This window comes from Triplophysa dalaica, chromosome 9, assembly GCF_015846415.1.
Source record: "Triplophysa dalaica isolate WHDGS20190420 chromosome 9, ASM1584641v1, whole genome shotgun sequence".
Classification (NCBI taxonomy): Eukaryota; Metazoa; Chordata; class Actinopteri; order Cypriniformes; family Nemacheilidae; genus Triplophysa; species Triplophysa dalaica.
The window spans coordinates 19,426,823-19,449,258 of NC_079550.1; the positions used below are offsets into that span (position 1 = coordinate 19,426,823).

Here is a 22,436-nt window from a genome sequence, read left to right on the forward strand (position 1 = left end):
TGGAGGAATTACTTGTAAGTGCACAAATAACTTTATTTAATTTATAGGTGTGGACACATTATTTCTGACTGCAATATAGGAGGAGGAAACGCCTACAGACAGGCCTACAGCACAAAAATATACAGAGGTCGGCAGTCTACTTTTCCTTTTTCTGTTGCATGAGGCTTGTTGAGTTTTTTTTTTTTTTTTTTTAATGGCACAGGGGGATATCAGTACCCTATATAAACAGAATCTTCAACATAAAATTGAGTATTTTGCTCTTAAAAAAACAAAAATTAAGGGGAGAAATTGAACTTGACACCTTAAAGAAGAAAAAACTGGCACTAGAGATTGAGTTGCTTCAAAAGAAACTTCAGAGTAATTGCTTAAACCCTATTTTTCACAAAGAGCACTATTGCTGCCCTTGGATAACTATATATCTTATTGCAGGCAAAAGATGACCATCACTGGCTTTTCTTGAGAAACAATCATTGAAATAAAACTCCATGAACTAAGCATGTTGTCTTCTATTATTCATTTAATGAAAGTTTATGTGTAAAAAAAAAGAATTCATAAAATCGTGTTCCACAATTCTGTCCCGTGCAGCTCTGCCACTATTGGTCCAAGTGCACTGGCTGGAGGTCATCATCAGGCTGCACCTCCACCACAGGGGTCCTCTCCAGGTGCAACCCTCAGACCCTTAAGACACTGAAATCTTCCTTTAGTTGGCCAAAGGTCATTTCAATGCGTGGCCTTGTCCTGGCTAGAGCTGCATTGTAACGGGTTTGTGGTCCAGGGAATGGTGTCATGAAGTACTGCCTGCCTGAAGGCATAGCCCCTGTCGCCAAACAGGATCCCATCGTCAGCACCTGGGAAAATGCAGTTTTGATAGGCTCAGAATAAAATTATGTAATACAGTGAGTTTTAAATAATTTTTCCTTACCACGTTCAAATAATGTGCATAAATGTGACTCTCTGAAAATCTTGGAGTCACCCACAGAACCAGGCCATGTGGCTTCCACATTTGTGATGTGGAACATGGAGTCGCACACCATCTAAAATATTTGAAATCAGTCTGCATACTTTTTGATTACGTTACTTTTATTTATTTATTGCTTATCTGGAATATGAATAATTGTTATAGTAATTTACTTGCACATTTACACTGTGAAATCCCTTTCTGTTCAAAAAATCCCCTTCATTTGGGCCAGGTGGGGCCTTGATGGGGACCTGTGTGCAGTCTATGGCACAAATAACATTAGGGAAGCCTGAGGAACAAATACTGTAAGTCCTAGGCTACTTTTTGGCATGATCATGATTCCATGATCTTCATTAACAATTATAATGTACCTGCAATGGCAAAAAAAAAATCTGCTTCACAGCCTGTGGTCTTAAGTGGCATGGAAATACCACAAAGCCCCCTAAAAACTGTTTGAGTGACAGATAAACTTTGCGAGTGGCACGACATACAGCATTTTTACCCAGGTATTCTGCATCTCCAATAGTGTAAAGGAAAGTGCCACTCGCAAAGAATCGCAAAGCTATTCAAACTGTGCAGTTGTTAAACCCCGACTGCGACGAGTCGAACATTTAACGTGTGGCTCCAACAAGTTGATAATGTATATTACACCCTCCCGAGAAAAACGATATCTCTCAATCAGTAGATTATCGCGCTGCGCTAAAGGATCCTGTCGATCTCGCAAAAAGCGATTAATTCGAAAAGCTCTTTGAATTATTCTGGTACCTTCAGCAACGCATTCCTGACGTAAAAACGGACAAGACATGTCTGCGAAAGACTTCCCATATCACCTCCGCTTATAAAGCCGTGATCTAATCCTGTTTACATGAAGTAAGCCTGCTCGCTAGCAGGTTCAAGCTTACGGACCTGTTGCTATGACAGCAAGTCCAGGATGAGCTTCGAAGAACCAAACAATCCAAGATCATGCCAAATCGTCAACAATCAAATCCAGCTAACCGAGTTAGCGACGTACGAAGAACGGGCCCATGGTACTGTCACGGTCCCGTCCACAAGGCATGAAGCCCGAAACAGGAAAGACGAAACCCTGACAACAGGAAGTCAGTTCACGGTCATTAAACTGTATGTGGCATGTGCTAAAAACTCTTGTTGCATAGCAACGGAATGTGTTATCGTGTGTTAATCTGGGTTTCATATGTATTTAAAGAATCATCAACAAAGACTAATTTCCCATTATATTCAATATCAAGATGACCAACAATTAAATATTCTAACGTCATAATCACTTGTAGGGAAGTTTTTAAGAGACAACAAATGCATATCTTCTTTAGTAAAGTAACAAACATGCTTTACAGAAATGACAGCAAACAAGAAGTTTCATCAATTTATTGAACTATCTGGAGAGATTTGACGTTCTCTGTGTCCGCCACTAGGGGTCAGTATACTCCACAAAACCAGGGTTGATGACTTCCCAGGTCTGTCTTGTTAGCTTTGAATGTTCTAGTTCCAGTTCTGATGTTAGTTGGCAATATGGAACGTGACTGCTTCCTCCAAGCTTAAGTTTTGTTCCACAATAATCCTTCTTTGACAGTATCCGGTCCTTTTATTTTTGCAGAATGGCTTCCAAATGAACTTTAGACTCAGGGACATACTTTGAAAAGTTTCCTTTTCCAAATTACTTTTCCTGGTTCCTGGGCTATAAGAGGGCTTGATGTTCCATTACCCATGATACACTGTGATGTAGATCAAATGAAGGAATATACCTTAAATGTGAATATTATATATATCTCCCAGCTACGAAATACAGTATTATGAAATTCAGTATTATTATTGCTGTAATTCTCTGTTTTCTGGGACAACACAAACATTTTTTTATATTTAATATTTCACCCAGCTATGGAATGCTGGATCGTGTTGTCCCAGGATACAGACTTTTACATCAATAGAAATCTGGTAACTGGTTGATGCCTGATATATTCAACATGGCCAGATAACCAACATAAATATTCACTGATCTTAACTGACTTTACCTGAGTTGACTTTGGATGAATGCTTCTTGTGGTTTTGGACTTTGAGTGAAATATTTATTAGTGACTCAGTTTATATTGAGTTTGTGAGTGGTGTAGTGATTTAAGGCCTGTTTATTGACTAGATTGTGATTATCTTTTTAAAGAAAACAGGATTATAAAACACAAAGGATCCTTAGATTGACATCACTAATTATATATTTTTGGTTTAGAGACAACGGCCACAATTACTGGATGCAAATGATTAAATCATTGAGATTGAGACCAGATTTCAGGGTGAGAAGGTGATATTTTATTACTTATTAGTGCAGTAGGGACGAGGAATTGAAATACAAACTACTGTGTTAAAAACAACATAATCTTGCTACTTCTTGGACAACACACAAAATGTGTTATTTTGTGATACTTTTAACTCAACTTGTGTTGTCCCTTATTTTTACTGAACACAATTATCATAATATGTTAAAATGTTCAATAGCATAACGCAAGCAATGTGTTAATGATTAAGTGTAGTATTAACCTCCCTTTTTTTCCAGATCAATCTGTGATGAATTAAAGTTTTTGAAAATGTTCACAGTGATGTTTAGAATAGTAATGTATATACCCCAAACTGGTGAGCCATACTCATTCAAGTCATAAGTAAACTACAACACATTCTTTTATAATATATATACATTTGACAATAATAGTTAACTCATCAAACTTCAGAACAACACAATTGTAACTGCAGAAATTACGTTGTGACTAAAGGCATCCAAAGGTTTGCAGCAGCTTTAGGTCACAGCCTTGCCAAACCTTTCCTCCAGTGACCACAAGGGGGCCTTGTTTACACATTATAGACATCAAACATGCTTTTAGGACAATATGAATAAATTATTGCAATATTACTTAGCAAGCATTATATATCTTTTTTTCTGCTAGATAGACCAGTAAAATTAAACTATAATGCCATCAAAACGGTCATTTGAATATGATCTATATAAGAGTTATAACGCTTGTTTATTTTAGGTGTTAGCGTAGATCGCTTCATCTTCATCTTGCTCACATGACGGGTTTCCATCATCACACTGATCAACAAGGAAGAAGTGTCACATATTTTATACATCAGATTTTTTAAAACAGTTTAAACAACCCCTCTTAAATATGAAGTGTTAAGAACATTCAGTCAGAGTCAAACATTTAGTTTATAGATTTAGTATCGCATGTGTTGTTTTTGTCAGTTCTTGCAACAAACTATTTTACACATCGTAGTTTAGTGATGTGCGAAACCACAAATAAGTATGAGTAAACGTGTTGCACTAGTCAGAAACAGAATGCTTATTGAACTTTTGCATTTTATCTGATCTAAAGTCATACTTACCTCAAAATTCTTATAAACAGGTTGGTCTATTTCTTCATAATTTGTGTATAAGTCAACGTTTTGTTGTTCTTGGCTGATTTTTACCAAAACAAATAGATACAAACAATTCATTAAAATAGGGCTGATACTTGGACTGTCATCAAATACATAGTATGTAGTCTACACACACCTTTATAAAGATATAAGTAATATATATATCAGAAATGTGTGTACAGTATGTGCACATATCACTTGTACCAACATACCTGGATGTGTCTGACTTTGGGGTTGTCTTCAGTTCATTGTGGTCATTCTTCACATCCAGTACACTTTGTGCAGGTCTTCGTCCACTTCATGACAAACAGTGAAGGGATTTAGAAACATCAAAGATAGAATTTGACAGAGCAAGAGAAAGAGAGATTCTTACCAGTGTCTCTTGGCTACACACGCTGAAATGACCACTACAATAACAACAACAACAACAGAAGTAACAACCAGATATATTATTAAACCTGTAAAAAAAGAGATGAAAAAAAGTTAATCTCCATCAATGGTAATGTTTAAGATGACATCAACAGATGAGCATATGAAGTCTTACCATTATGCGGCACTGACAGAGTCATGACAGAGTTTCCTTCACTGTTACTGGCAGAGCAATTGACTGTTTCAGGGAATCCCAGCCATCCCTGAAGGGTGAATATGGTAAGAGACCCATTTTGTTCAACACCAGAGCTGGGGAAAGTACTCGAGGGACCGAGCCACTTGACTTCACTGGGAGGGCTTGAGTCCACAATACAGACACAGACTATAAAAGTCTCTGATACACAGGAAGACCCACTTTTAATCTCAGGAGGATCTGTGAAAGACAGATTACAAAATTGATATACTTGATTCAACTAGGTGTCTATTACACAACACTTTGATCCTCTGAAGACCGGAACCATTTTTTCCTCTGTGTTGGTGGCGGTGCAGGAAATGGCTTTAGTATAACGGGTCACATAATTCAGACTATAGGAGCGGCCAGAGATCCAGTTGAGCCGAACCACTGGAAGTTGTGAGCAGGAGGATTACTATCACTGGAGCAGTTCAGTTCGACAGATTCATTCTCCTTCACCGGTGAACTCCGTACATTCACATTATATGGAGGATCTATTTGAAATATAATGTTGATGCACATTAGTTAGCAGTGTACAATAAAACGGAAACCCTCAGTAGATCAAATCTGATCTTGATGGCTTTAAGTCCATCTCTTCGTCCAAAATCGCATTCTGAGACATGGGATAGATAAGTGTCCATGCGATCCACACTCACAAATCGCGGCAAAAGTGATAGACCATCCGGGTATTTGTCGCCTACTGTTTTGTGCACACCTTGGTTTCGGAGATACTGTACTATTCCTGTCTCATACTCATTTTCGCCTACTATATAGTTTGGAAGTAGGCAAATTTCAGATGCAGTCCATGTCTCTATCAACTTTGAGGCTTTTTAAATGCTTGTGTGTTTTCAATTGTTATCTGAAGTAATTGTTTTCATATAGTTATGTTGAAAACGTCTCTTACTAGCACAGTCATATTTAACTCAATTAGGTGTTGTCTAGAATGCAAATTTACCTTTTCCAGCATCTGTATACAAGCAAGCTAATTGTATAATAAAACAGATAAACATTTTGTTCCATCCAGTCTTTTCAATAGAAAAACATCAACCCAGTAAAATCAGAAATACACAATACCCTGTACTTACACAAGACATTAATCCTCTGAGGACCTGAACTGTTTTTTCCCTCTGTGTTGGTGGCGGTGCAGGAAATGGCTTCAGTATAACGGGTCACATGATTCATTCTATAGGTGCTTCCATTTGCCAACGGAGATCCTGTTGAGCCGAACCACTGGAAGCTATGAGCAGGAGGATTACTATCAGTGAAGCAGGTCAGTCCGATAGACTCATTTTCCTTCACCGGTGAACTCCGTACATTCACATTAAATGGACGATCTGAGAAAAACGAGAAAAAGTCAATTTACTGAGTGTCATGGACAAACGTGCCAAATGCATAAATGTAAATGTTATATATGTTTCTATATAATCAATTCATGCTTTTTGGCATTTAAATATGAACTGCCTAGTTCTACACATCCTTAAAATAAGTGACCCTGTCTCTGCAATCAGTGATCAATAAGTCTCTTATTGAATTATTTGTAAACAGAAAACAAACCTTCATGATGAAAGAAAATTATATTATTATGCTTACATTTAAATTTGAGCTTTTTGTTGTTGGACACTGTTTTTGACGGAGGAAATACTGCAGAGCAGCTGAGAGGTTTATTATGGTCTTCTCTGGATGGTGTGAAAGTCAGATATGATATTAACTTCAATTGGCCGTCCACTTGTGGTTGTGAGTCACTTGTGGTTTTGCCTTTGTGGCTCCAGGTGAGACGCGGCGGGTCAGACGGACAGGAATGTGACACAACACAGGTAGCGGTCACTTCCTTCTGTGATGTCACTTCCCCTTCCACAGAGATGCTGGGAAGCTCGGGTGAATCTGGTGAATTGATTTGGACACTTAAAAATATTGTTCACATATTTACAGTTAAAACAGATATTCCATTATAATCTGAATGTGGTTGTGATTACACTGTTGCTTTGAAAATACATTAAAGAACTAACAGCTTGAACATTTCATTTTCCAATAGCATCAAAATATCATCAGTCTCATACCTTTCACAGTTATAGAAACATTTCTTCGTTGGTATGAGTACATGTCCAGATCTTTAATCTCAATCCGGAACATGTATTGTCCTTGGTCATCGTGTTGTAAAGAGCTAATTTTCAAAGTGCAGTTTTTCTGATTCAAGGAACCAATAAGGCTGGTGCGATTCTTGAATTTGCTGATGATTTTGGAAGTGTCTTTATGGTAGATTATATCAGAGTCACCTTTGTACCAGATTCCTGTAAAGTCTGTGTATGTCTTTCCATTTGATGGATAGTTGTACGTACAGGGGATCACCACACATGAGCCAGACAGACCCACTACTGACTTTGGTACTGTGGCATCCCAATTATCATCACTTGCAGAATATGCTGAAAATAGATAATTTTGCTCAGTAACCAACTAATGTATTTTTGCATCACATGTCCCATTTTCAGTGGTTAATTTATAAGAGTGCACCATCACAATTGAAGATTTTCTTAATGAACAGTTCACTTTTTCTTTTGGCAATCATTGCTACATCCAAGGCCTGGGACACACTTGACAAAAAATGATGGGAGATCAGATTTGTTGTGATTTGGCAGAGTGCTCTTTCACACAAAGGACAATAACTTGATTATGTAAAATAACAAACAACATTACAAAGAAGCTTATCATATCAAAAGCTTATTTATGACCTGATTGGTACTAACTATCGCCTACCGTGTTTGCCAATCACAAGCTTTTTAAACCACATGCTAGTGACTTTACGAATTGTTAAAGTGGGGATGCACCAGTGTTTCATTCATTCTGACTTCTTTACACTGTTGAACGTGTTGGCTTCTCATGCTTCACATGGTTAAACTTGTCACATGTTAAACTTGCTACACTCCACTAGCACTCCAACTTGTTTCGGAAACTTTTTTAGGGAAAAACAGCGATCCTATTCCTTTTATTGGGCAATTCTACCAGAAAAGGCAAAAGAAAGAGCCCACCCACGTGTAACGGAGACAAGCTAGTGTAGCGCTTTGCAGTATGTAAACCTCACTTCCCGACCTCAAGCACTCTCTAGCGACAGATGCTAGAGACTGTGGTCTTTAGCCTCCTCGCTAAAGCGCCCGACTCCCATGCCGAACCGACCTGGTTCGAAGCCCGCCTGGTGTAGGTGTGGTTCGTTCCGGTTACACACGCACCAACCGACGAGTCAGACCGCTTACCATCAAGACTGGCTGCACTGTGGGCTTGCGGCCCGTCACTCTTGCGATAGAGAAGTTCAGGTGTTTGTTCAGGGAATTTAAGGTTGGATGTTATAATGCCGGATTTGCAGATCGTTTGAAACTGATATATGTAGCAGTCCCAGTGCTAAAAGATGCCGAACATGATCCGCATTCGGTAAGTGAACCTAAATTATATGTCAGGGTTTTGTTTGCAATTGGCGTGTATATGCATGATGTTCACAACACAAATTTATAGTGAATCAACAGGTGGGCAGGGATAATGCAATGATGTATTGTGTGCTCCTGATTTTACTCCTTCCCTCGCACATCTCACACATCTTAATTAGTTCAATCACATTTATAAAGGTAGATACAGCTGTACGATTGTTTCCGGAAAAATATGACCACCTGTACGATTATCAAAGAGGACGTAATTTTACAGCTGTATCAAAATACTGAATACCAATTACTCTTTGAAGATACAAAGTATGCAATCCTACTCTATAGGTACTCAAGATTAATATGAGATTAGCAGAAACTGCATATGTTATGGTAGCTCTAAGAATGCCCAATGCCAGAAAAGGTGCTCTTTAATTTTAGCAGATATATCAATGCTACTAAATACTTTAAATGTTAATAAATCCAGATGTTACTTCCGGGTTGAAGTGTCAATTGTAAAATATTCGATGAAGGCAACATTAGTACCAAGTTGATTTCCTATATTTGGAATTTGGACAATGTTGACACTTTACGCATTATATATACTGTACATATCATGCTAATTTGTGCATTGTGTGTAAACATTATCTTTGTTTCTATTGACATAAAAGAAAAGTCCCAATTTGATTATGTGGGACATTGGAAAGTGACTCAATCCGCTACTAATCTTAAGTGGTTTCTGGTATACGCCACTGAAAATCACCATCACCACTAACCGTTTTATTCCACAAATGAGTTCCTATTTCTCAGAGATCTTTTAGTTATGGCCGTTTCTCAAAATGCGTTCTTCGGCGGTCTTGTGTTCTCTCTCTACGTCATCATTAACCGTCAAAGTCTGGTTCCAATACTCAAGAACATAAGAACCGAGAACTAATGAAAGTACCCGGATGCGTTCTCAAAATGTATATATTTTGAAACATTGAAGGGTGCGAGGAACACTAAAGCTTAGATAACGGTGGACTATTGTAAAGCCTTGAATTTCAATTTTCTTTAGACCTATTATTAATATTTATTTATGTTATATATATACAATGTTGTTTTTTAATCTGAATAGCTCTGTGTATATTGTTTTCATTATCTTTTTCTCTTTTATACTATGTTTTTGTTATTATTGTTATTTTTCGTATTTGTCTCATGTTTTTGTTGTTGTTAATTAAGCATCAATATAAAAATCGTATGCGGCCTTGCGTGTCTACAAAATCTGCTTGACGTCTCAGAATTCACTGCGGCGTGTCCATCCAAGTTCTTTCTTCCAAAGCTGCTTCGCCATGACCCGTCTCCACAAGAACACAAGTCTGTTTTTTGCGTTCTTAGAATTGAGAAACGTCCAATTTTCTTGGGTCAAAAGGCCTTTACTTGTAATTTCCTTCTCCAAAAAGTATTGGTCAATACACATAATACTGCAGTTTCTGTTCATCAGACAACTCAAACTGGATGATGATGCATGTGTCTCAGTAACAATCCACTGTGCTATTTTAAGTTCTGCATAAAATCAATTGACAAGACTTTGACTAAACAATCGAAAATAAATGAAAATATCTCTACTGAATAGGAGCGACTTTATGTGAAAACATAAAGTTTTCACATAAAGTCTCTTTCCACTGAGCTTTCCTGTAGCTCAGTGGTAAGAGCATTGTGTTAACAACGCAAGGTTGTGGATTCGATCCCAGGGGATTGCAAATAACTATGTAAAATGTATAGGATAAAGCAATGTCTTTGGATAAAAGCGTCTGCCAAATGCCTAAATGTAAATGTAAAACAGGGCTAATAAATAATGCACATGCAAAGTAAAGCTTTACAGTATGTATCTTGACCAAGTGATAAATATCTTTTATTTTACTAACCTCTGAGGTAGAGAAAACATGCAAATAAACAGAACTGGAAAACCACCATCTTTTCTTTAACAGATAGGCCAACCTGGAAATATATGTTTTTATTTTTTTACTTCAAACTAGGCTGTCTGCATGTTTTATATAAAAACTTGACCTTATAGTACATGTTTTTTTAAAAACAGTTTAACATCCTAATACATTCAGATTACACAAATAATCAGTCAATTTTATTTTTAATATAAAAACATTGAACATTTTAATTTTGTGGAGCAAAGTTAAAGTATAAACTTCTTGTATTAAACAGTCCCCAATAGTCTAAAGAAGCATAAATAATCTGTCACTTACCCTTATGTGTGGCTTTAAACACTGGCTGTGTTGATATTTAGTAGACTTGGTGAGTTGAATACTGAAGAACTTCCTTTTTGAAGCTGCTTTATGTTCGTTTCAGAATAAAAAAATCACTTCCTCCAGACTGCCCTTGAAAATATATTGTTTTCTTTTCAAAATGGGTCACACTTCAGTATAAGGGGCAATTCTCGCTGGTAACAAACCATTAACTATGACTTTTCCCCAAATTAACTCTTAATTTGTTTCTTATTAATAGTAAATAATGTAGTTGTTAGGTTTCGCTATTGGGTAGGATTATGGATGTAGAGTATGGTCATGCAGAACATGTGCTTTATAAGTACTAATAAACAGCCAATATGCCTTTAATAGGCACGCTTATAATAGTGAGAATTGCCCCCTATACGGAAGTGTTACCTAAAAATGTACTCTATCCATTGATATTGCTGTGTATGTTTTGTTTGAAGACACTGAACTCTTAACGGCATCCTCATTTTTTAAAAGTTTAATAATCAATATAATAATAATATAATCAAATCTTATAGGATAATAAGTAGAGGTTAACTGTGCAAAAAATATGGCTGTGCAACTTTTCATTCTCAGGATCAATCTGAAAAGTCATAACACATTGTTCATGTGCGTAGCACAAATAATAATAAAACATAATATCAATAAAAAATAATTGCTTCAAGCAGAGATCGTTTTATTGACTCACAACAATTGTCCGTGTTGAGTAAAGCTAATGTTTATAATATTGAAGTGTAATGTCAACTCAAATCAACACTGTTAGATATCACAGGAAGCGAATAAGTATAGTCAGTTCACGCTCATTAAACTGTATGTGGCATGTGTTAAAAACTCTTGTTGCATAACAGAGGGAAGTGTTATCGTGTGTTTTGCTCATTTGCAAATGTTCCTAAGGAGAGTAGACAGAGAGGAATTAAAAGACAAGACAAATTAAATTGATGTTGTCACAAAAAACGCTTGATATGGGTTTATGCTGTTGTGTGCACAAAGTATCTTTAATGACGTCTGTCAACTATGTTTCCTTTTTAGAGAAATGTCAGACTAGATGATTGCTATAGGTTGATTTCTGTCAAAGGGCGCAAATCTCTGTGATATTCTGTGCTTTAGATTTGACTCTGGTCATGCATGTGTATGGAGTTTTAAAAGATAGAACAAAGATCAGAAAAGTAAAAGCAAAATCATAACAATTCCTGCAAACTAGTAGAAGATCACATGATTTCCAGAAAACACTTTTGTTTAAATATGGTTTGAGGACATGAGACTCAAAACAAAGGTGTATAAATTTGGCCACCGTGTGGTCCTAGTGGTCATCACTAAGTATTTATTTACAGAGGAAGATTTATTCATAATGGCAAAAATCTAAGATGAATCTGAGAACTCGGTTCTATATGAAAAATCTGTGTTTCATGTTTATTTAAAGAATCACCAACGAAGACTAATTTCACATTATATTCAAATTATATTTAATATCAAAATGAGCAACAATTAAATATTCAAACGTCATAAACACTTGTAGGGAAGTTTTTAAGAGACAACAAATGCATATTTGCTTTAGACAAGTAACAAAGATGCTTTAAAGAAATGACAGAAAACAAGAAGTTTCATCAACTTATCGAACTGTCTGGAGAGATTTGACGTTCTCTGTGTCCGCCACTAGGGGTCAGTATACTCCACAAAACCAGGGTTGATGACTTCCCAGGTCTGTCTTGTTAGCTTTGAATGTTCTAGTTCCAGTTCTGATGTTAGTTGGCAATATGGAACATTGGCAATTCCTCCAAGTTTAAGTTTTGTTACACAATAATCCTTCTTTGACAGTATCCGGTCCTTTTCGTTTTTCAGAATGGCTTCCAAATGAACTTTAGACTCAGGGACATACTTTGAAAACGTTTCCTGTCTCCAAATACTTTTTCCTGGTTCCTGGGCTATAAGAGGGCTTGATGTTCCATTACCCATGATACACTGTGATGTAGATCAAATGAAGGAATTAACCCTAAATGTGAATATTATATATTTCGCACAGCTATGAAATATAGTGTTATGGAATACAGTATTATTATTGCTGTAATTCTCTGTTTTCTGGGACAACAAGATCCAGTATTCGGTTGAAGCCTGATATATTCAACATGGCCACACAAACAACTTAAATATTCACTGACCTTACCTGACTTTACCTGAGTTGACTTTGGATGAATGCTTCTTGTGGTTTTGCAGTTGGACTTTGAGTGAAATAGTAATGAGTGCCCCAGTTTATATTGAGTTTGTGAGTGGAGTAGTGATTTAAGGTCTGTTTATTGACTAGATGGTGATTAAAAGGAAACAGGATTAAAAAAAACACAAAGGATCCTTAGATTGATCAATGATAAAACTTCAATAATCATAAACCCTTTTAGTTTAGAGACAATGGCCACACTTACTGGATTAGGAAAATGATTAAATCATTGAGATTGAGACCAGATTTCAGGGTGAGAAGGTGATATTTTATTACTTATTATGGCAGTAGGGATGAGGAGTTAAAATACAAACTACTGTTTTAAAATCAACGTAATCTTGTTATTTCTGGATCAACACACAAAATGTGTTACTTTGTGATAATTTTAACTCAACTTGTGTTGTCCCTTTACTGAACACAAAATGTCAAAATATATTAAAATGTTCAATAGCATAACACAAGCAATGTGTTAATGATTAAGTGTAGTATTAACCTCCCTTTTTTTCCATATCAATCTGTGATGAATTAAGGCTTTTAAAGATGTTCATAGTGATGTGTAGAATAGTGATGTATATACCCAAAACTGGTGAGCCATACTCATTCAAGTCATAAGTAAACTACAACACATTATTTTATATTATATATACATTTGACAATAATAGTTAACTCATCAAACTTCAGAACAACACAATTGTAACTGCAAAAATTACTTTGTGACTAAAGTCAGCAAAAGGTTTGCAGCAGCTTTAGGAAACAGCCTAGCCAGATCTTTCCTCCAGTGACCACTAGGGTTCATTGCTTACACATTATAGACATCAAACATGCTTTTAGGACAATTTATATATCACAGCCCTTTAGTAAAATAATAAGCATAAAAATCTACTTTTATCAGCTAGTTTGTATGAGGGTTAGTAAACCAAATAGAAAATAATATTAGCTTGATATTATTTTAGAATATAGATATAGATTTAAGGAACTTGAGAGCATACCTTTTTGCCACCAAATACACACAACAATACACTCTGAAATTGGTTATTTGTGTGTTTTATTTTATATCTACTGAATTGGAATAAAAAGAGCAGAGATTGCTTTTTCAAGGGTTTACATGGCATGACGTATTGCTTTACCTCTGTAATACACTTTAATATACCATGGAATGGCATATCATTGAGTGAATTCACTAAATTAATTTATTCACCTGATGTTGTTCATTCAGAGTAAGTCAGTGGGGGCCAATGTTGTTTAGTTCGTTCAAAGGTCGCATATCTTGACATTATTGATTTTAACTAATCATCGCCATTATTTTTTACTATTACAATGTAAGATTAAAAACATCAGAAATGTACATTTGCATAGACTAAAGAATAAAGATATAATGCTTAGGTCTAAATTATTTATGTGTTTGCGTAGACCGCTTCATCTTCATCAGGCACAGAAGGCAGGCGTATCTCATCGCACTGATCAACAAAAACAAATTGAATTAAAGGGTGCACTGCTAACAAAAAAAGTAGCAAAGCATTTACAGATAAAATGTAAAAAATCGATTGATGTAAAGTACATACTGCATAATTCGTGTTATCTTGGTAGTTTCCGTAAATGTCATCGCTTTTCTGTTTCCCCCTGATTTTTATAAAAATAAATACAAAAATTTACTAAGTATAGGCTTCTTTATCTATGCACATACACACACCTAAAAATGAATGAAGATAAAATAACAAACAAACAACATACCTGTCAGAGTAAGACTTTTGGATCGTCTTCATTTTATTCTGGTCATTCTGTTGTTTAACTCTTCGCGCACTTTAAAACAAATGATCAAATTTAAAGAGCAGTTTACAGAAAGGCAATAAGTCAGCACAAGGTAAAAAGATTCTCACCAGCATCTCTTGGCTAAACATGCTGAAAGGACCACTAAAACAAATACAACAGCAGCTGAAGCAACAGCAAGATATATAAATAAACCTGTTGAAAATTTGAGATTTAAAATAAACAGTTGTTTTTATCAATACCGTTAAAGGGATACAACACTCATGGGAATGAAGTCTTACCATGATGCGGCACTGACAGAGTCATTACAGAGTTTCCTTCACTGTTACTGGCAGAGCAATGGACTGTGTCTGGGAATCCCAGCCATCCCTGAAGGGTGAATATGGTAAGAGACCCATTTTGTTCAACACCAGAGCTGGGGAAAGTACTCGAGGGACCGAGCCACTTGACTTCACTGGGAGGGTTTGAGTCCACAATACAAACACAGACTATAAAAGTCTCTGATTCACAGGAAGACCCGTTTTTAATCTCAGGAGGATCTGTGACACGTCGATAGATAGACAACAATAATAATAGTATTATATAAACTGCATGAAATAAGGCCCTTCATGCATAATACCGCATACTTACACAACACATTAAACTTATGAGGTGCTGAACTGTTTTTTCCCTCTGTGTTAGTGGCGGTGCAGGTAATGGCTTCAGTATAACGGGTCACATGATTAAATCTATATGTGGATCTATTTTCCAGCAGAGATCCAGTTGAACCGAACCACTGGAAGCTGTGAATAGGAGGGTAACTTTCACCGGAGCAGTTCAGTTCAACAGATTCATTCTCCTTCACTTGTGATTTACTCTGTACATTCACGGTATATGGAGGATCTAGTTGAAATGAAATGTTGATAAAATATCGGTTAGTAAATTACCAACTTTCTGAGTACAAGCAGTATAAACTCTATACTTGCATTTCACTTTGAGCTTTTTGTTGTTGGACACTGTTTTTGCTGGAGTAAACTCTGCAGAGCAGTTGAGTGGTTTATTATGGTCTTCTCTGGATGGTGTGAAAGTCAGAGATGATGTTAACTTCCATTGGCCGTCCTCTTGAGCCTGTGAGGGACTCTTGGTTGTGCCTTTGTGGCTCCAGGTGAGACGCGGTGGGTCTGGCGGACAGGAATGTGACACAGCACAGGTAGCGGTCACTTCTTTCAGTGATGTCACTTCCTTATCCACAGAGATGGTGGGTAGGTCTGGTGAATCTGGAGAATTGGTTTGGACATTTAAAATATGTCTACAACTTTGGGAAAGACATCCACAGAAAAGACCATTTCAAAGAACCATTTTCTGAATTTACTAATTTTACTAAAATTTTTGTGTAATTGTGTGAACTACTAACAATATTTCTCTCAAACTTCGAATACTTGGTTGAAACCATAAAGTTTTAATTTTTCTTACATTTAATTAGATTTCTAAGGACATAAAATCCCTTTGTAAATTTCTTTTGAGAGGGACATCTTAACGTCTTTGACCCAAATGTATTTAGGAAATCCTCAAAAATAATTTGTGATAACGTCAATTCACAGTTTTCATGTGTCTTGCTTTCAGTCTTACATATTGCTGTTAGATGACTTTGTCCCTTCTGAGGTTTGATCCTAAAATATAACATAAAATGGAGTGGACTGGCCACAAGAAATCTAGAAAAGCTCATTTGAAATGAAAATCTCTCACATTTTCCAACCACTGTACAATGTCACAACTCATCTGAACATGATTATAATTATTTGATTAAACATTTTATGTAATTTATATCCTCAAAAGCTCATACCTTTCACTGTTACAGAAACTGGATTTTTCAAGAATGTGTTCTTGTTGAAATCTTTTATCTCGATCCGAAACTTGTATGATCCTGAGTCGCTGTGTTGTAAAGAGCTGATTTTCAAAGTGCAGTTGTTGTGACGCAGATCACCAATACTGGTGCGACCCTTGAATGTGCTGATTATTTTGGAGGTCTCTTTATGGTAGATTATATCTTTATCTTTGAACCAGATTCCTGTAAAGTCTCTGTGTTTCCTTCCATCTGATGGGTAGTTGAACTTGCAGGGGATCACCACACATGAGCCAGACAGACCCACTATGGACTTTGGTATTTCGGCGATCCATCTGTTATCACTTGCAGATGATACTGTAAAGAAATTTACATACATGCATTTGGCAGATCAAGTATACAGTTTATTAGTGTGTGGTCTCATGGGATCTTACCCAAAACTGCATAATGCTTTTTTGCTAAAAATATTCACTGTATTCTTTTATTCTGTTGCATCTCTTCCAGACATGTGTCTGTGTCATTACTTGTACACATAATATTTTCTACAGATGACTGGAATAGACGGTGATTCCTGTGTCTCAGTGATGATTCACTTTGTTATTTTAGTTTCTGCATTAACTTGAGATTATGAGTCTACATAAAATGAGATTATTATAGCAAAAAAAAGTGGTCAGTGACCAGCATTATGAGAAAACAGAAATTAAGAACAATTCTCAAGCAGGGTAACACAAAATGGTGATGTTAAACTTGAATAAAGGGAAAAAAATCTATGTTTATCTTACCAACCTCTGAGGCAGAGAATGAATGCGACAAAGCAGATCTGGAAAACCATGTTTCCATCAAAATGAGGTACCTGAAACGATTTCTTCATTACTTGTAAAAAGTTTGAAGGTCTTCCATATTATTTCATAATCTGGAATTAACATTACATGATTTATCTTTTTTACAGTTTTAAAAGAATTAGTATATCCACAAATCACTACCAATTAATATTTTAATTTCATACAAAACATTGAACATTATAAACATTTGTTAAATTTTTCTTTTTCTGATACAAAACATCTGCATAAGTTAAGCAAGAGTATCTTAAAATGTGTTAAAGGATTTAAACAGTCTTGTCGCTTACCTCACACTGCCCTTCAATGGGTCAAAGTTGGCATGCAGATGATGTGACGAGCTAAATATTGAAGAACTTCCTTTTTGGTGAAGGGTGATATTCATCTCGGTAAACTGTGAATCACTTCCTGCAGTCTCAAAGGTTTATTCTGAACTATTAACTGTATGTGTTCAATGTACTTGTATTTGTTTACGCTGCTCTCTATAGCTTCCCCCCTGTACACAAGAATAGAATAATTGTATAATCTTTGCAGCTGCTGAGGTGTAATAAGTGATTTTTTTGCAATAGATGATTTTCAAAGTTTACGCATTTTTATTTCTTAACAGTCCACTTTTGTAATGTGTGTGGCTGGCGTGTTTAAGATATAAAAGCGTACAATATCCGGTTGGGGAATCTTCCTCCCTTTCATTGGCTGTCATAAGTAATCCATCAGAGGCAGTCAATTATATGTGGAAATATCAAACAAATTTGGTTTTAAATCTTCAGGTTTGTTGTGTGCCTAAGGTGTTCTGGGCTCAAGGTTTCTCTCCTTTTCTTCTCGTCTGCCAGGATCACTCAGAAAAGCACATCTCTGCCCCTTTTAGCCCCAACTAAAAACTTGAAAATTCATCATAATGCATTAAAGGACCAATGTGGAGATGTTGGTGGCATCTAGCGATGAGGTTGCGAATTGCACATAAGTGACAGACAGCGCTCGTATACATTGATTAAGATTCATTTAATAATATATAATATAAGTTCATTATCCAAAAATGAAAAAAAAAAAAAATAAGAAAAAAAATTAGAAAACAACTATTGTTATCAAATGGCAGTTTCTTTAGGCTATCATGTGATTTTTAGGTGCATTACTTTTATATGTGCGCTTTTGATAAACAGTGACAAAAAAAGGAACTGTATGTCTTTTATACTGCATTTCTGTCAATAGATTCTTCTTCTTTTTCCCACATTGCACCTTTAACAAATTAGTACATGAAGCAAATTGTTAATAAACTTGCATTTAAATACAGTGTGAAAAAAACCATAACAAAGCCAATGTGAGTTTATACTTAGCAAAGCTTATGTTTAAAATACAATTTACACATACTGCACACACTGTTCAGATCTCATACAGGAAGTTAATAGAGACATTTAATTCACCTTGGATTCAAGTATGAAGTACACTAACAAAAAAAACCTAACAGAACGGAAACCGTTTTGTGGGTCAAAAGTCCTTAAAGTGGGCGTAACACAGGGGGTTTCTGTCAATCTCATATAAATCTTGTGTACCTATAGAGTAGTATTACATACTTCGTATCTTCAAAGAGTATTTAGTTTTCACATTTATATAAGATAGACACAGCTTTACGATTACTTCCAAAAACATACGGCGTGTGCCGTATATTATTTTTACTGGCTATAAATTAGCGTGCTATTTTACTGAAGCTTTTCATGTGAAGGCATAACACAGTGTTTGACTGATTAAAGTATGTAAAAACAGTGACATAACCTGATATGTCTGACTTAATGCATTTATGTGCATTTATTTAAGTAACGTTAATGTAGTTAACGTAATTTGACCGACAATAGATAAGAACAAATTCTTATTTAAAATGGCGGCCTGGCAAACGACAAGGGCCACTTGAGTGAGGGGTTAAGAAATATATAATAAAAAGTTTGGGAACCACTGCTGTACAAATATTCTTGTGAAGTAAAAACATAGACAATTTACATGCATGCAATTTGTCCTATGAATTGTATAAGGAGAGATTGTTTTCTCTACATTTTGTGATGCTAAATAAAATGGCTGTTATATTCACATTGGATTACATTTTGCTGCTAGTCTGCATTGCTTTTGCATAGTGAAATCTGAATAGTTAATACAATAGCAATTGTATTTTGCTTAAGCTCTTTTTGTGTTTGTTTCAGATCAATGGACAGCTTTGTCATTAACACTTTGACAGAGTGGCAGCTGACAGACCTTGTCGACATATTTAAAGGTAAGAAATATTTGTTTTCCCATCCACAGCATATCAAGTCTACATTGCTACTCAAGCCCTTTTCAGACATTAATTCTGAGGATATTAATATTAATAACATTATTTATAACCTTTTATTATTGTGCCACATTGAATTGGTTTTAAAAATGTGTTTTCCATTGTATAGATTGCACAGGACTTTCTTGTCCTGCATGGGGATGCTGCATCAAAATTGTTTGAAACTTGGCTACCCATTTATGCTGAGAAGATCCTGTGCCTGGCAAGACAGGAGGGGAAGCTGACATTGCCCCTGGATGGATTAACACCAGGTAATATATGCTTGTCTGCAGATCTTGTAAATGCAGGGTTTTCCCTGGCTTCTTAGGGGGCTTGACCAAAAATTGCAATTTCACATCATTTTGGCCACTATCATTATCAGAATCAGAACTATAGCTACGTAAAAAGGTAATTACTTTAGATGTATTTGTACACCTGTATTTGCACAATTCACAGCCTTCTCGAACATGAGCTCTGAGAATAGTGAGTGATATCAGAATAGGAATAGAGTTAAATAAATCTGTCAGCCTGCTACGACTGCTAATTGGGTACAAAAAAGTCAAAGTTTTCACAGCAGAGTCAACACAGCAGTACCGGTGTAACTAATAACATTCGTTTTTTGTGATTGTCGCGGGCAAAAATCCTTGATTTTGCGGCACGTTTTCTGAAAAAATGCTATGGAATATGCATTATATTTATCAACATATCTAAGCTTAAGAATGTGTGCAAGCACACATGCATATCCAGGTTTGTTTTACTATACTTTTGTGGACAGGCATCAAATATAGCCTGACAGTATTCGGAAAATAGCCGTTCTACAAGCTTACAACACAAGCATCCTGTGCTTCTAGAACATCTCAGCAGTGCCACAGGCTAATTACCTCTGTACCACACCACACTGATGTAGTAATTTGTTCTAAGACAGGCACCAACAAAGGTATTGGGTGCAGAAATTAACATATTTATCAGAAGGTTGACACTTTTGTATTTTAACCCATTTGGACCTGACTCTATGAGGTTGACTCTAAAGAAGTCTTCTAAATCTACAAAGCATTTGCGGCCCACCTATCTGACCATCAACTCGGCTGCCTATCGGCCAGATAGGAGAGTCAGATTTTCTGATCATGTTTATTGTAATGATAGATCATCAGTAGATTTAAGGCTTTTTAGGTCAATTAAGAACATATGATACAGTTCAACGTTTTGAATAAGAGATGCACTGAATCTTTTCCAAATTGTCAAGCTAACTAGACTTTATAATAAAACAATCATTTCTCTAGTGAGGACCAGGAAAATGGTCCTCACAATGTCTATATTTGAATTCTTCTATAGTAGTCGGTAGACATTTGGTCCTTACTCACTCGCACTCTCTCACTTGCTCTCTTGTATTCTTTCTTTTTTAGCCTGGAATAAACATGGTGGAGTACCTCCATGAGGACAAGGCATGCAAACCATACCCCCACATCCTGACGCTGGGAAAAGATCATAGTGCATTTCAGGTCTTCGTCATAATAGCTGGACGACCCCTGGAACATGTAGCATTGCTTCAGGCCATTGATGTCAGCTTCAAGGCATTCTTTGTCTTTGACAGTAAATACCCGAAGCAGTGTGAACATGTCTGGGAATTCATACAGACTGTAATATATGAAATGGCAGGAGGGGAGTCTAAATTGGTATAGTTTATTCAAAGTAGAATACTTGCTTGCAAGCAGAGCTAATGGCTCTTAATAGCAGCTTGGAATTTGAATCTCTTGAATTTGTTCAAGACAGTTGACTGTTGGCATGTTGAATGTTCAGCCAGTTCATTCATAATTGTTGTTTTGCTATGAATGTTTTCCTACCTAGTGATATTAACTGCACCAGTTACACTATTGTTGATATTAATTAATGTAATACAATAAAATGTTTCTAAGATTCCATTGTTGTTTTGTTTCTGTATTTTTTATTGCATCATATATGCATACATAAAGCATGTATTCTGTTCTAGGTTTGTAGTTGAACAGTTTTATAGCTATGGGTAGTCTATTGCAATTTAATTTCTTAAATTGTACTGTAATGTGTTAGAATTATCTGGCATATGGGTTAATTTAACCCAGCATTTGGGTACACTATATAACAAATATGTAGTTGAATCAACCCAGAATTGTAATGAATTTTACCCAGCATTTGGGTAGAATGTTTAACTCATCTGTTGGGTTAAAAATGACCAACCCATCTTGCTGGGTCAAATTAACTACTGTTGGTCTGGTGCAATAGTGACCCAGCGGTTTGGTTATAAAATAACCCAAGTTGGGTTATTTTTAACCCATCATTTTTTAGTGTGTATGCTTCCCTCCACCAGCCTCACACCTGACCCCAATTATTACTCTTTGACCTTCATATATGTCACCATACGCCACCTAGTGGTATGTATAAAATTGGCTCCTGCATATATATATATATATATATATATATATATATATATATATATATATATATTAAATATAATATACTATTACTCACAAATGTCTTCAGTATACAAATTATTGAAAAATACATACAAAAACAACTGAACAACATAAATACAGCCAGAGGAGATACAAAGAAAAAAACACGGTGCAAATCAACTATCCATTTCAAACTTTAAACTGAGGGAGATCGACAATTTGGAGAGAGGAAAAAACAAAATAAAAAACAGACGCACACACAGAGACGTAACAGTAATGTTAAAAAACACAAGTTAACTATGTTAAATACTAAAATATACAACATTATCTATATATACATATATATATATATATATATATATATATATATATATATATATATATATATAAAGAACTGGTTGAGACTAGTTCTGTGAACATCAAAATCTTAAACATAATG

The 22,436-nt window shown here is 35.9% G+C and overlaps 3 protein-coding genes across 3 annotated transcripts; all 3 read right to left on the reverse strand.

Moving 5' to 3' along the window:
• Positions 1 to 531: 531 nt before the first annotated feature.
• Positions 532 to 1,802, reverse strand: LOC130428924 (putative nuclease HARBI1). Its single transcript, XM_056757221.1, has 4 exons — positions 1,724 to 1,802; positions 1,132 to 1,220; positions 923 to 1,034; positions 532 to 848 (listed from the first exon to the last, which is right to left on the reverse strand). The coding sequence occupies exons 1-4, from the start codon at positions 1,761 to 1,763 to the stop codon at positions 721 to 723; spliced, it is 369 nt and encodes a 122-aa protein (XP_056613199.1). The 5' UTR covers positions 1,764 to 1,802; the 3' UTR covers positions 532 to 720.
• A 1,713-nt stretch (positions 1,803 to 3,515) lies between these two features.
• On the reverse strand, positions 3,516 to 10,649 carry LOC130429058 (myelin-associated glycoprotein-like). The gene is made up of 10 exons (XM_056757424.1): positions 10,618 to 10,649; positions 10,285 to 10,357; positions 7,034 to 7,396; positions 6,567 to 6,857; positions 6,062 to 6,310; positions 4,920 to 5,177; positions 4,749 to 4,833; positions 4,588 to 4,671; positions 4,343 to 4,415; positions 3,516 to 4,049 (listed from the first exon to the last, which is right to left on the reverse strand). The coding sequence occupies exons 2-10, from the start codon at positions 10,331 to 10,333 to the stop codon at positions 3,987 to 3,989; spliced, it is 1,515 nt and encodes a 504-aa protein (XP_056613402.1). The 5' UTR covers positions 10,334 to 10,357; positions 10,618 to 10,649; the 3' UTR covers positions 3,516 to 3,986.
• Positions 10,650 to 14,086: 3,437 nt separating this feature from the next.
• LOC130428196 (myelin-associated glycoprotein-like) lies at positions 14,087 to 21,187 on the reverse strand. Its single transcript, XM_056756053.1, has 9 exons — positions 20,947 to 21,187; positions 16,443 to 16,799; positions 15,586 to 15,876; positions 15,251 to 15,502; positions 14,902 to 15,159; positions 14,731 to 14,815; positions 14,585 to 14,653; positions 14,416 to 14,473; positions 14,087 to 14,310 (listed from the first exon to the last, which is right to left on the reverse strand). Exons 1-9 carry the CDS (start codon positions 21,185 to 21,187, stop codon positions 14,248 to 14,250), a joined length of 1,674 nt encoding a protein of 557 aa, XP_056612031.1. The 3' UTR covers positions 14,087 to 14,247.
• Between the last annotated feature and the right edge of the window lie 1,249 nt (positions 21,188 to 22,436).